Source organism: Panthera onca, chromosome C1, assembly GCF_046562875.1.
Source record: "Panthera onca isolate mPanOnc1 chromosome C1, mPanOnc1 haplotype 2, whole genome shotgun sequence".
Lineage (NCBI taxonomy): Eukaryota > Metazoa > Chordata > Mammalia > Carnivora > Felidae > Panthera > Panthera onca.
In genome coordinates this window covers 92,349,973-92,365,408 of record NC_138346.1, presented here as the reverse complement: position 1 = coordinate 92,365,408, position 15,436 = coordinate 92,349,973, and the positions used below count along the sequence as shown (strand labels likewise).

Below are 15,436 nucleotides of genomic sequence, written 5' to 3'. Positions count from 1 at the left end.
ATTAAAAAAATATTAGAATAAGAAACAAAACCAGATGGAACACCAGCACAATAAGCATAAAGTGGAACTGTCCCTGGCAAACGAGAAGTCTGGTTACTCAACTTATGAAGTCAGAAATGGACTTTATGTGCTAATTCCTGGTGTAATAGTTTCATTATCTCCTTTTGTTGTTCACTCATTTCTGCTAGGGATCCAGCAGTGAATGCACAAATGTTCATGGGCTCACATTCTAGAGGCTGTCATGTAAACCCATGCTTTCCATGTTTCAGTTGTAATTCTAGCATTGTCTCTTCCATCACTGCCCTAAAAAGAGACACTGGCTGGCTCTGACTGTAGTAGAACATTCTGCTGGTAGGGAAAGTAACAATATAGGAATATACTGTGGATATGTGCTGGATACATTCTGCCATTTGGGCAGATCCAAAATGTTGGGGTCCATCTTAGGAGAAGCAGCTCATCAAGGCCCAAGAGGAAATTACTGCAACCTTCTGAGTTTCAAGGGATCCTCAGAATTGATGAATCCTCAGAATTTTTTTGTTTAAAATATATGGCTAGTTTGATAGAGGCAAGAATAGAATTTTGGGCCTCTGATTCTTTGAGGCAAGGTGGAATCTGTTTCTCATTAGTCCACAGCTTTTTGCTCTAGTTATTATTATTTTTTATAATTCAAAAATAGTTACTGGAAAGAAGGGAAAACATTTCTTATGCCCTTGTAGTATTTGGTGCCCTCCTCTTTCTTAGTATGAAGTAGAAGAACTAACACTTCAGAGTCAGAAAAGTGTGCCTTAACTTTAGGCATATTAATATCCCCTGTGTGTCAAATTACTCAAATCACCTTATGTGGTTGGGAATAATATTGTGAGTGATAACATTGTGTGCAGCATTAAGTGAGATGATCCAAGTAAATTGCCTAGCACAGTGTTTGAGAAATAGTAGGTGGCCAATAAGTGGGAGCTAGAAGAATTATTAAGGAAAGTATAAAAGGCTTCATGTTGGTGAGGCCAGAAAACTGTCACATAGGCTCCTTTATCCTCCATTTCAGCTTCCTTCCTGCTCCTTCCCCTCCCGACCCGCACCAGCTCCTATTACCAGTACTTGGGGCTTTCATGATACGGTTAAACTATCCTCTTTTCCTGGTCTAGCATCTTTTGTTCTTGATTTATCTTCCTCATTTCCCTCCTTCCAGATTTCCTAGTCTTATAACTTATGCTTTTGCTGCTGCCTGCTATATCTAACCTTGTAAAGGTTCTGTTAATGTCATTTATGCCAAAATGTTAAAGACTAACATCATTTTCATATGCTAGTCTTGCCAGCACATAGGTCTACTTTAGTAAAGGTCAATATCATAACCTTAGAGAACAAATGCAGAACATAAGTTGGAGGTATCAGCAATAGGGACAGAGGAGATATTTTCAAAGAGAGGCATGGCACTCAAAGATAACAATAAAACTAACGAACAGCTAACATTTATTGGGTGTCTATTTTGCACTGAGTTTTTATATGCATTGCCTCACTGAACTCTCACAACTAATAAATTCTGTACTATTATTATTGCTATTTTTCTGATGAGGAAAATGCAGCTTGAAAGGGTAAAGCAAATTGCTGAAAGTTATATACACCTAGTAAGTAGAGAAGACAGGTTTGGAATTCAAGTCCATCAAACATCACTATCTCTCACATGCAATCACTTACAAGCTAAATTTTCATGAAGACAGATGACTCTGTGCTCTTCCTATCATTTGCTAGAGCCTAGTGCAGTGCTTGACACATAATAAACAAGTAATTGTTGGTGCATGAATTAATGAATAGGTATCTATTCTATCATAGCCTCCTCTTCATTTACCTCACTAGAATCATCTTTTGCTTGGAGGCTCTCCCTTGTCCAATATTCCAAAACTCTGAGCTTCCAGTAGTCCATGTACACCATTCCGTTTCCTGATTTCATATCTCTAACTTGCTATCCTATCCACCTGCAATTCTTCCTTTCCCCAGAGGTCTCTCAGTTAACTTCCACCGAGCCTGTAACACAGAGCTCAGGAGTGGTCTACTTCCATAAATCTTTCCATTTCTCTGACCTCTCCTCCTATCCTCTTCCTCACTGTCTCCTTTCCTCTTGCCACCATGGCCCAACTTGGCAGGGTTCCTTCCATGTCTGTGTCTTCCACTAGACCATGGTGTATTTGAAGGTAGATGTCTGGCATATTTCTGTATAATTTTTTTGCACCTAACATATTTTTCTTCTGACACTTCTCTAAAGTTTATTTATTTGTTTTGAGATGGGCAAGGGGTAGAGAGAGGGAGAGAGAGAATCTCAAGTAGGCCCTATGGTGTCAGCACAGAGCCAGACACGGAGCTCAAACTCATAAACCATGAGATAATACCTAAGCTAAAACCAAGAGTCAGACACTGAGCCACCCAGGTGCCCCTCTTCTGACATATTTTATATGGTTCTGGCTTAGCCAAGTGTATCAATTCTAAGGTGCTTTTTTTTCATATTTTAATATCTTTGAAATTGGGATACATCTTTTAGTTGATGGAATCTTAAAATTATAATTGACAGTGTTTTTTTCTGACTTAGTAGAAAAAGAAGAGTTGATTGAGTCCTATAATCAATGGCAGCTTCGAGTTAACATAATGCAGTACTAGATAATAAATAAAGGTTATACGAATGAAGGAATGAATAGCAATCATAGCCCTCCTCAAATCATATTATTATTCCTAGTTACAACCTAGCACCACAGACAGTGTGGCAGGGCCACAGTTGAGCATCGTTCTTTACTTATGCTGAACTTTCCTAGTACAAGTAAGACAGGCAATAAACTACCTCAAATTATTCCTAAGCATTTCTTTCTGGAATTACATGATTTGTTCCATATGCTTGTCTTTTAGGTGAAATTGATCTTCAAATTCTTTCCAAAGTGCAGGCTCAATATCCAGGAATTCATATCAACAATGAAGTTGTTGAGCCAAGTGGTGAGCAAATTGCCAAGTACAAAGGTACCTGTAACCCATGGTGTTGTATGTCAAATCCTATCCCAAATGGCTTATCATTCCAAATATGTCGCCTCAATCATTAACAACATAATTGCTGTGATATATTCTTTGTAAGCTTACTGGGAAAAAAACATATTTAATTTTTTTTCTTGACAGACATGACTAACACCTCAGAAACATGAACAGTGAATAATTAGACTTCCTTTTTTACCGACTTTTCATCTATTCCCTGGTTATCAGCTATTATCGTTGATGTTTTTTCTTAGAGACGTAGTCATTAATTCATTAATAAATATTTAAACAGAATCCTTGCTCTTAAAGAACTTGTGTTTAATGGATTATAACAGGAGTCAGCAAACTTCTCTGAAAAAACACACAGTCAACATCTTAGACATAGAAGGCCACATGATCTCTGTCACCACTAATCAACTCTACTAATCAACTCTGCACAAAGGCAGCCATAGATGATACTGATAAACTAAGTGTTCATATGTTCCAATAAAACTTTATTTATAAACATTAAAATTTGAATTTTATATCATTTTCACATATCATGAGGTATTATTCTTCCTTTGATTTTATTCAGCCATTTTAAAGTGTAACGACATGAGATATAAAGGATAGGCATAAAGTCAGGAAGTACAGTAGTATATATATTTTAGCTTGTAGTCCATTTAGAAATAGGTGGTGGACCAGATATCGTCCACGGACCATGGTCTGCTGACTCCTGGGTTACAGAATCATATCACTTGTTTTCCATTGATAAAATTCACCAGTTGATTCCTCATCAACACAGAGATAATGTAACCTATGTCTGATAAGTGTTCTCATTATTTCTTACTGACTCTTTCTTTCATCTCTAATTTCATTTAACACTAGAAAAAAAATCAGTATGAACTCTGGTCTTCCAGAGCTACATAAAAAAGAAAAATGTGCTTTATATCTGTTATGTGTATAACATTGATTGCATTAAAATTCGAAATGGAAATGGATTCTGCATTTGCAATTAAAATTGATGGTGTGCCACCTCTTCCCTGTATTTTAGAGCTTGTAGCCAAGACATCAAACCTTGAGAACATAAAGTTTGTTTGGCATAAGGAGACATCATCTGAATATCAAAACAGAATCACAGAGAAAAAAGAAATTCAGAAGTGGGACTTTATTCATATGATTCAGGTAAGAAATATTTATTGTTGTATATTCTCAGAAAGGAGATTTTTCAGAAATATGTATGAAGAGTGCCTAATATTATACCTTTAGGAAGAAAAATGAAAATCTGATTTCTGATTTTACAAGTGAACATTATCTGTCCAAAATGAGGATAAAAATGTTTATAATACTAAGAGATTCACTCTAACACTCAAAAAGCTAGTTTTTTATACGTGAATTACTTTATAGTTTTTTTTTTTTAATGTTGGTTTAATTAACTTTGTAGGATTGAAAGTTCATAGGTAGGTTTGAGGACAGTAGAGTGTAACATATCCTAGCATAGTTCATCAGTAGTTCTAATGGTCTGGATGGGACTCTGATGTCCCAGAGTTTTTCTGAATCCTCTTGCTTTTGTCTTATGTTGGTGACCTGGCTAATGTGCATGTAACTGAAGGGGCATGTTAGGTGATTTGTCATGTCAATAAAGTTTACTAATACAGTCAGCCATTCAGTAGGAATTTATTTCCATAATCCAGCACTGATAGCGTATTTCTTAGAAATACACTAGAGTATGTCTTGGAAAGGACATGACTATTCATTATATGGTATGGGGACACAATTACGAGAATCACTGATATTTCTGGATAGCATATGGGTGTATAATCTTTGGGTGTTGACTACCATTAGAAAATGTGTGTACTTTAGAAATACCAATATTAACAGCAAGAGACTTCTTTCTTTCTATAGTCCATAAGTTCAGTCATCCCAAGGGAATAAACTTATAAGAAACCCAAGGAAGAAATGACTCTAACATTGGCATATCCAAGCAGTCCTACACCTCTGCTCTCCTAGCTGACAAAATCTTTTACCTATAAGGGAGCACGTAAATTGTCCAGCAAGCGTATAATGTTTCTCTATCAGACTTACTTTCCTATTTCCTCATATATCTATTTCATACCTCCTTCTCTCTCCTTACACTTCCTGTAACCCCTCCCTCATGATTCATTCCTAACTGATGACCTTACTTCATACTGTATAGTGAAAAGTGAAATCATTAGATGGAAAGTCATCTTTTACCCTCCAAATTTACAAACATAGCTGCTCCTGTACCTACCATCTTTTTCTTTCATCTTATTATAAAAGTGTCTTTTTATCAAAAGCCAATCTCTCCACTTGTGCTCTGGATTCAGTTCTTTACCTGTTATAAAATGTTACAGCTTTAGAGATCATTCTCCCATTTCTCAAAATTTGCACATGTCTTCTTTCTTAGAGCAATTCTGCTTGCTCTGCATTACTATACTATTCTATTTCTCTATCTTCTTCTCTGTCTACTCTGCATTTTATGGGTTATATTTTTGTCTCTTCATTGCTCCCTATAGTCTTAACACTCTCATGACATTCTTTCAACTTAATACTCACAGTTAACTTCAGAGATCTCAGTGTCTATTAGATCAAATTTCAAAGAATCTGTTATGGGCCACCTCCTCTTTTTTAGCCAGGTCACATCATAGACTGTTAGGCATCTTATGGATTAGATTATGTATCTGGGTATCTCTCCCCCTGTGAACAGCATGGAATGACATGAGACTAAATATGGCCCCGAAGCAGCACTGGCCATGTGCAGGTCCATTTTATCTCATTCATTTATGTGAGAGGGACACAGTTTAAGTTGTATTTGCTTTATGCAGTAAATTCTGTCATGGGCATCTACATAATATATTGAATTCTTGTCCAAGAGAGATGGAGATGAGATATAAGAAGTAAGTGTCTGTGGGAGTAGATTCCCAGGATGCAAGCTCTGGGGAAAATTTTCCACCGTCAGTGTATTCCAAGCTCTACCTGTATTGAATGAAAAGGCCTCTCCCTGTGCTTCACCAGATATAGTCCAGAGTTATTTAAAAGTGGTGGGTTGACCCCTAGCACCTTGTGACCAAGCATGTAACCTCATGCTTTATTCAGTCCATTTTCCTAGAGAATCTGTCAACATCACAGCCTGCCATATTTCCTGTGATTTTAAAAAAGCATTTGTGAGCATATGGTGAAGCTAGTGCAAAGGGCTTAATTTTAAAGCAACGTTCCATGAAATGGGGTCTGTTTTTATGGTGCCAGCACTATCTTCTCCCATAAGAACGATAATTCACAAAATATAGAGTACGCATAGAATCAATGCCCCCATGTGGAGAGGAGACTAAGTATCTCCAGCTATAAATGTCTGTGTTATTGAAGCCAGAAAGAGTAAATTTAAAACAACTTGGCTGTAATTGAGCAAATAGCATAGTTTTCCCTTTTCCCTAATATTTTATCACATTATTACTCTCTCTTTCCATATAACCTCTTTAATATTTAAAGTGTTTTGTTGAGTAAAAATCTACTCAATTTGAACATCAAACTTTCTAGTGAATATCTAGCCCAAGTAACAAAGACATTGATATAGAAAAGTGTCTAATTTCTCTTTTCCTTCATTTCTAGATGCTGTATTATGTAAAAGATATCCCAGCTACCCTGAAATTCTTCCATAGTCTCTTAGCTACCAATGCTAAGATTCTCATTATTCTTGTGTCAGGTAAATTTTTTACATTCATCCTGAATTTTTAAACAGCAAAAGTGCATATGTGCTTGGATATATGTATTTGAAGGCAGCTGCTATATTTTGTCTTTGTTATGAAATTCTTAACTTGGCTTCTGATCATAGTCAATTAATACAGTATTCAGAAAGTCCTTCACGATGGTTCTCAATACAGGGAGTTTAATGGAATTAAATGTCTATTTACTCCTTTCTCTTGGGGAAAATTTGTCTTTATTGTCTCTATATAAATTCTTCTTTATATAACATGGAGCAAATAGCACTAATAGGAATTTTTTTTAATGAGACCGAAAATAGTAAATATTTCTGTTTACCTCCTTTTTGTTTCTTGAATATCTCTTTTCCTTCTATGGTGTTTATTAATACATAAATACAGGCTTAAATATTTGGGATGCTTTCATATTTGATTAATTTGCATTTCTAGAGCTATTGTCAATATTGTTCATGATAGATTTTCTCAAATAACCAAAAATTGTTCACTTATTTTGTGTTATTATTTTCCAAAGAAGGCATTTGATCATGTCATGTTGCTCCCACTATATAATAAGTACCACACAGAAAATGTAAGCAAACATGTTAATAAATGAAACACTGACACTGTCGAGTTCATTAATTCACTACTTATTTCATTCAGCATTCTTTGTGGATTGTGCACACAGTGGGAGTCAGGTTGATTCTACATATACAAGAGTCTTTATCTTCCTAAACTTATATCAGACCCCGTACTCAAAACCATAACTCACAACATTTATCTATTCTTAAATATGAGGAATGACTTTAAAGATGGCAAGCTTGCCTGTTGCTTGTAATCCTAGGCTTGAACTCATGTGGCAGTTTTGCAAATGAGAGCTCCGCCATACAATCTCTTCCCCAAAGGAACATTTTGATAAACTATTTTTATCTCTGGTTGGTTAAAAATACCCATTTATGTGGGAGAGTTCTATCTTCCCATTTAGAAGGGCTTATGTAAACCGGATGCTTCCTACTAACCTCTCTCCAAATTAAGACACTTGGATAAAGCCTTTATAGTACATTTAGGAAATGTAAAAATTAGTTGTCACCATTGAGGGCAGTCTATTCTTGATAATCTGTGTCAATAGTGAAGAGAAAGTGTTACAGACAGAAACAGCAATTTATCCAGAAGTCATGTATGTTTGATTTTAGGATATATTTCATATCAATAGCATATCCACTCTTATTTATATTTTGTTTACTCTTAAATATTTTCAGAAGTGAAGTATTTCAACGTCAGAAAGCAGTTTTCTATGAGTCTATTTCTACCAATAGGAAAAAAACAGACTAAGGTTTAGGAAGTGGCATGAGTAGTCTACAAGCAACTGAGAATTGACTAAGTGCCCTTACAAATACAGTATTCTGCTCACTATCTCATGAATATATTAATACAATCCATGGCTTGTTGACATCAAGAAATATGCAAACCAAAACAGGCACAGTGAAATGTATGACGACACATGCAGCAAGAATGCTGAGGCACTTCCTAGCTGTGTGAACTTGGTCTGTTAGCCTTTGTTTATTCCAGGGCTATTTCTGGATAATCATACCTATGTTACATTGCATCTATGTATATATGTGGTTCATATGTACTATGTGTATGTACATTAATGGGGAAAAAATCAAAGAAAGGGAATAAAGACTCAACTATCAGTGAGCTTTTTCTTAAAAAAGTATTTTGAATAAAAGTTAGTCTGTGTAGTTTGATTTTACTAAGTTTGTATTTTACTACCTTTTTCTTTATGCAGTAAACAACTCTTCATTACTGTACCAAGCATGGGAGACAGGTATCCCAAAGAAGAAAAAATTGTTCACAGATACTGTTCCTAAACATAAGAATGTAACAAATAACAAATGTCCAACTATTAAAGGGACTCTAAAGACCCCTACCTTTATCACATACACTTTTTTTTTCTTTTTTCTTTTTTTGTGGCTAGCAGCTAGGTTTGAGAATGCTCAATGGGTCATATGAGGTGACTGAGCAACTTACCCCCTCATCCCTGTATAAAAACCATTGCTCTAAACTGCCCTTCTCAGTCCAAACTATGATTCTTGAAGCCCCACTCTCCATATTTGCGTTATGAAAACATTCATTAAATTTGAATATTGCCCTAAAACTTGGAACACACGCACATCAAAATGGTTCACATTAAGTTCTATTCTTATCTAGCTTCTTGCAGTCACTTTCTAAGTAGACTTTGCTTCATAATTACCTGGAAGTGAAAAAGCCTGTTTGCATATTATCCTTGTTTCAGGGCAGTACTGTCATCCATAGCTACACTTCAATGCAGAAAATTGATTGCTCATTATAGACAGATTCAGACAAGCCTGGAACTAGTCACTAAATTAAATTTCTAAGAATACTCATCTAGATAATATCTAGGCAGATAATGGTATTTCTGGATTATTATCTTGCTCCAAAGGGTTGTCTTAAATATGCTACATAACTAAGGCTTTTTCTTGTCTATTTCAGTCAGACAACTGACCTGTTACTAAATTGACAATGTATTTCTCTGAATAGACTGAATTACTGTTTTCTGAGTACCATAGACACCCACCTTTGCAATTTATTAGATCATAAGATAATGAAATATGGTGTCAGTTTCTAGATTTAATTATACAGAGACCTAGGATGGCTATATGCACCATGTGTACCAAGGTATTATGTGTGTTCAGCCATATTCAAAACAGTACATAGCCTGTGTTCTCAGTTCCTTGTTGGCTGCACAGTATAGCTGTTGTGTAGATTTGGTTCATGCAGCTTGTAATGAGTTCTTACAGTCAGTCACTGGTAGGCAATGAAGGATGCAGATGACTATTACTTTTTTTCTGCCTTTGAATGGCTCCTAACTAATGGAGGATTGAGACATGGAAATACTTGGAGCAGTATGCTAAGTGTGTTATCAGAGACATATGGGGAGTTTCAGGGGAGCTCCTTGAGAGCAGGAGTTCTGTCTCTTTGGCACCTAGAAGACAGACACTCAATAAATATCTGAATTGAACTGAATAAATTATTTTTTTAATGTTTTTACTTTTATTTTTTGAGACAGAGAGAGACAGAGCATGAGCAGGGGAGGGGCAGAGAGAAAGGGAGACACAGAATCCGAAGCAGGCTCCAGGCTCTGAGCTGTCAGCACAGAGCCTGATGCGGGGCTCGAACTCACAGACTGTGAGATCATGACCCGAGCTGAAGTTGGACGCTTAACTGACTGAGCCACCCAGGCGCCCCCTGAATAAATTATTTAATAACAATTTATTAGAGCTGCCTTATAATATTCTAAACTACTAGTTCTGAATGTCTTTCTACAAAAGAGAGTATGTTTTAGCTAAAACCTACTACATGATGGACATGGAATCAGAGGATATATTAAGTTCTGGAGATCTAAACATATGTTTAATAAACAGGAATAAAAGACTCAACAAAAAAGCTACACATACACACATACTCGCACACATACTGCAGTGTATGCTGAAACAGGCAGACAAAAGTGATGAAGGGTAGGCAAGTGAAACTCATTAGGAAAAGAAAGAGAAATTGATATCGTAATTAAATGACAGAGTTTACTGGTCACCCTGTTAGAATACATGTTGCTTGAGGGAAGAGAGGCTTTCCTCTGTGTTCCTTAGTAGCCCAGCTCAATAAATATTCATTTAATTATAACAAGCAGAAGTTCCTGGTTATACAAAGATAAAATATTTGATTTGGATATGAAAAGGAAGAGAAATAAGGACAAAGTGGATTTATAAAGTGAGTATCTCACACTAAAATGATATCGGGGGCACCTGGGTGGCTCAGTCAGTTGAGCATCTGACTTTAGCTCAGGTCATGATCTCACAGCTCAAAGGCTCCTGCGTTCGGGGCCCCCATAGGGCTCTGTGCTGATAGCTCAGAGCCTGGAGCCTGCTTCAGATTCTGTGTCCCTTTCTTGCTCTGCCCCTCCCCGACTCACACATGCACTCTCTCTCTCTCTCTTTCTCAAGAATAAATAAACGTTCAAAAAAAATTTTTAATGATATCAGTAGCACAGTTTTCTTCAAATATAGTAGCCAGGCATTAGTTGAGAGAGTTGCTAATTAAAAGGCAACGTTTCTGGTTAAGGAGTATTAGCCAGAAGGAGACAGTTTTGGGTTTTGTTTGTTTGTTGTCCTTCCCTCTCCATACCTGACTAAGGAAGGAGGCAAATCATGGTATGTTATTTTTAATACAATGGGGATAAAAGAATCTCATTTATATCATGTTGGAGACAAAAGTAACACCATATGTTGTGCCCACCAAAAGCCATTATGATAATGCATCAGTTAGAAACTGTATAATTGCTCAGCTCAGAAATGGCACCAAGTCACACAACACTGACACCACCAAATTTTCTGCAATCTCTCCTCAACCACTGAAATATTTACTTTCTTGTGAAGTCTTATTGGTAGGCAAATTCTTATTTGGGCAGATGATCACTCTCTTTGGAATGAAAGAATTTTTAATACATAATTGTGACCCTAATTTTTTTCCCCACTGGACTGAGGTTTCTTTTTTTTTTTTTTTCCTGCTTAATTCCAGTTGTACCTTCTAGAGAATACCCTGCAATTATTGCTCCGTCTTCTGAAGTATTAGTAGAATGTCAACTATCTAGACCATTTAAATTTTACCATTTCCTGCCTTGGATAGTCTCTTTTGTTGACGTCAGTTAGGAGACTTTAGCCTAGTCCATGGATGAAGGCCAGGGGTCTTTGAGCATCCAATAATTTTATGCAGAATGTATGCATATATATTGTTTGTGTACTTTTATGGAGAGTTAATCATTTCATTAGACCACAAAAGAGGTTTGGGAACCAAAATACCTTAAGCCTTTGAAATCTTCACTGATAATCCTGGAAGCTCACAGAAAATATAGGCTTTCCCTTACATTGCTTTGGCCAGGTCCAACTTAATTTCCTAACACTTCAGCGATGTTTATTTACTATGTGCCTGTCATGGTTCTCAGTATCTTTACTTATTCTTGCCCCAATTCTATAAATAAATTCTATTATTATCCCTATTTTGCAGATAATAAAACTGAGGCAAAGTTTCATAAAGCTAGTCAGAGGAAGAGCCAGACTTCATATTTAGGCAGTTGGGCTTTAGAGACCTTCTTAATTACTACACTGTATCAACTGTGTATATAACACCCCATTATTACATGCATGTATTAGAGGCTCCATAAATAGATGCTCATTTGTGTTAATTTATTAGTATTATAGATTTCCAAAGAGCAAGCTTGCTTTTTTCAAGATTACAACCAGTGAAAATACATTATCAAACTAATTCCATATAATATTCATTTATTTTGTAAGTACTTATTACTCATCTGCCACGTGCTTAACGTTGTGCAGCAATTCACTTCAATTATCTCATTTAATAACTGTAGTTCCATGTGAGGTAAGTATGGTTATCCCCACTTTACAGATGAGAAAAATAAGGTTCTGAGAGACTAAATAATGAATCTCATCTTATTCATGAAGTGTGAAAAGTACATTCCAACCTGTGTTTCTCTCTCAGAGGCTGCATCTTGTAGCTTCTACACTGGGCTGGGTTTTCAATTAAACATAATAGACATTGCTAAAATATCTTCTAAAGCTGGCAACAAAATTTCTAAGAATCAGCCTCATTTTTGGCAGTCCAAGGCAGCATCTTAGAAGTGGAGACATGAGAGGCTACCTCATCTTCCTTTTGAGAAAATCATGATTGTATTTATTGTGCTCTTTCTTTCTATTTCAGTTATTAACCTTAGATCCTCTCCTCTGAATGCAAGGCTCACATAAACAACTGCCTTCCTCCAATCACCAATGGAATATCCAATAGAGATATCGATAGATATCTCAAATTTACATTTCCAAAACCAGACCCTGATGATACATTTTAGACTGCTCCTACTTCAATCTTCCCATTTCCAACAATGACAGTTCTCTCTTTTCAGGGGCTTGGGCCAAAATCATTGGGGTCATCACTGACTCTTTGTTTTCACTCACACCCAGTATCCAAATTGTTGGCAAATCTCACTGGATCTAGAAGCATAATAATAAAAAAAATAATCGAACCACTTCTCATCACCTCCAACTTACTATCATCTGTCACCCAGATTATTGCATAGCCTCCTTACTGTTCTCCCAGTTTCTGCCCATATTCCCCTATAATCTATTCTCATGTGTGTGACCAAGTGAACTTATTAAAATGTAAATCAGGTTAAGTCACTCTAATGTTGTGTTGTCCAATATGAAAGCCACATTTGGCTATTGAAATTGGTATTTAAGTGAGCTGCAATGCAATAAAACTTAAAAATCATTTCCTTGATCACACTAGCTGCAGTTCAAATGCTCCTTAGCCACAGATGGTTAGTGGCTACCATACTGGACAACACAGATATAGAACATGTTCATCAATACAGAAAGTTCTATCAGCACTACAATGGCTTCACATCTCGCCCACATGATTTGGCACCTTATCTACTCCGCCGACCACTCATCCAACCTGTCTCCTTCTACTCTCCCCCTTGTTCACTCAATTCCAATCTCACTGGTTCCCTGACTAGCGTTTAACATGCCAAGCATGCTCCTGCCTCAGGTCCTTTGTAGTTGCTCTTCTCTCTATCTAAAGTAGAGAGATTATTCCCTCTGATACCTACATGGTTTGTTGTCATGGGGTGCCTGGGTGGCTCAGTCGGTTAAGCATCCAACTTTGGCTTAGGTCATGATCTCACAGTTCATGAGTTCAAGCCCCGCATCAGGCTCTGTGCTGACAGGTCAGAGCCTGGAACCTGCTTTGATTCTGTGTCTCCCTCTCTCTCTGCCCCTTCTTGCTCATGCTCTCTTTCTCTCTCAAAAATAAACATTTAAAAAAATAATAATAATACCTGGTTAGTTGTCATGTCTCTGCCCAAATGTCACATTATTACAGAGACTTTCTGTGACCACCCTATATAAAACAGCAATCCATCCAACTCTTTGACCTTCCTTATTCCTTGCTCTAATTTGTTTTTTATTAGCACTTAGCAGCATCTGATATGTGATTTATTTACTTGTGTATTTAACTTTCTTTCTCCCTGCTGTGTACTCCTTAAATTAAGCTACCCAAAGGAAAGAATATTTCTTTATTTGACTGATTTATTCTAAACATCTACTATACTGCCTGCTAAAGTAGGTAAATGAAAATAAGAATAAATGAAAGCATGAACTTTGTTCTGTCACACAGGAACCAGTGGCTGGGACAAGCTGTGGAAAAAGTACCGATCCCGCTTACCCCAATATGACCTCTGCCAATATGTTACATCGTCTGACCTCTCTCAGATGCTGGACAAATTGGGGATTAAGTATGAATGTTATGACCTTCTGTCCACCATGGACATATCTGATTGTTTTATTGATGGCAATGAAAATGGTGACCTGCTTTGGGATTTTTTGACAGAAACCTGCAACTTTAATACAACAGCACCACCTGATCTCAAAGCAGAAATTATGAAAGATCTGCAAGAGTCTGAATTCAGTATAAAGAAAGAGGGAAAGGTTCTTTTTAATAACAATCTTAGTTTCATAGTGGTTGAAGCATAAATATCAATTATGAAACTGTATTAAAAAAGTTGTATTTCGAATAATGTTGATCACTTATTTCTATATTAAAATTACAAACACATCTTCTAATATAAATAGACAATTTTGTCTTACATATAAAACTTAGAGAGTTCCAATAAATTCTCAGATTTCCATGAAGAATCATATATGATACTGTTGGTCTTACCCCATTCCTTCTCCAGGTCAAGAGGCCACATTCAGGCTAAGCTGGAAAAATGAGCCAACTAAGTTTCACTGGCCTATTGACCAGAAAATTCTTTCCATTTGCTGATTGTACTGGAATTTACCAAAATTTTAATAAAACATGTGCTGTGGATTCTTTAAATACTAAGAAAGTATATATTTATTGATATATAAGAAAAAGTATATGTTTATTGATTTTTCCCCTTTTGTGAAGAATTGTCTGTGCACATACCTCTAGTAGTTTCTATCTTGTTGTTATTGATTACTAAAAGTTAGCACCTTAGGATATTACAAAATTAATTCTTTTTCATGTGTTCTGTTTCCTTCCATTTTGTTTTCTCTTTTATCTTTATTGTTTACCTTTTTATCTTTGATTTTATAGTGTTTTGCTTTTTGAAAAGCTGAAGTTTTTCTATTTTATTCAGTCAGCTTTCAGAGTTTTTTCCTTTCTTATTTTCTGGGTTTCTGACACGTTTTATTTTTATTTTTTTTTTTTTATTTATTTATTTATTTATTTTTTTTTTAATATATGAAATTTACTGTCAAATTGGTTTCCATACAACACCCAGTGCTCATCCCAAAAAGTGCCCTCCTCAATACCCATCACCCACCCTGCCCTCCCTCCCACCCTGCCCTCCCTCCCACCCCCCATCAACCCTCAGTTTGTTCTCAGTTTTTAACAGTCTCTAATGCTTTGGCTCTCTCCCACTCTAACCTCTTTTTTTTTTTTTTTTTCCTTCCCCTCCCCCATGGGTTTCTGTTATGTTTCTCAGGATCCACATAAGAGTGAAACCATATGGTATCTGTCTTTCTCTGTATGGCTTATTTCACTTAGCATCACACTCTCCAGTTCCATCCACGTTGCTACAAAAGGACATATTTCATTTTTTCTCATTGCCATGTAGTATTCCACTG

General features: G+C 36.3%; 1 protein-coding gene across 1 annotated transcript in view; it reads left to right on the top strand.

Annotated features, from left to right (window-relative positions):
- The window catches only part of HNMT (histamine N-methyltransferase), a 46,253-nt gene extending 31,424 nt beyond the window's left edge, over positions 1 to 14,829 (top strand). Inside the window, exons 3-6 of the mRNA XM_060626063.2 lie at positions 2,890 to 2,997; positions 4,040 to 4,170; positions 6,613 to 6,706; positions 13,962 to 14,829. Coding sequence (XP_060482046.1) covers positions 2,890 to 2,997; positions 4,040 to 4,170; positions 6,613 to 6,706; positions 13,962 to 14,317 — 689 coding nt within the window. The 3' untranslated portion in view covers positions 14,318 to 14,829. The remainder of the gene's footprint in view (positions 1 to 2,889; positions 2,998 to 4,039; positions 4,171 to 6,612; positions 6,707 to 13,961) is intronic.
- The last annotated feature ends 607 nt before the right edge of the window (positions 14,830 to 15,436 follow it).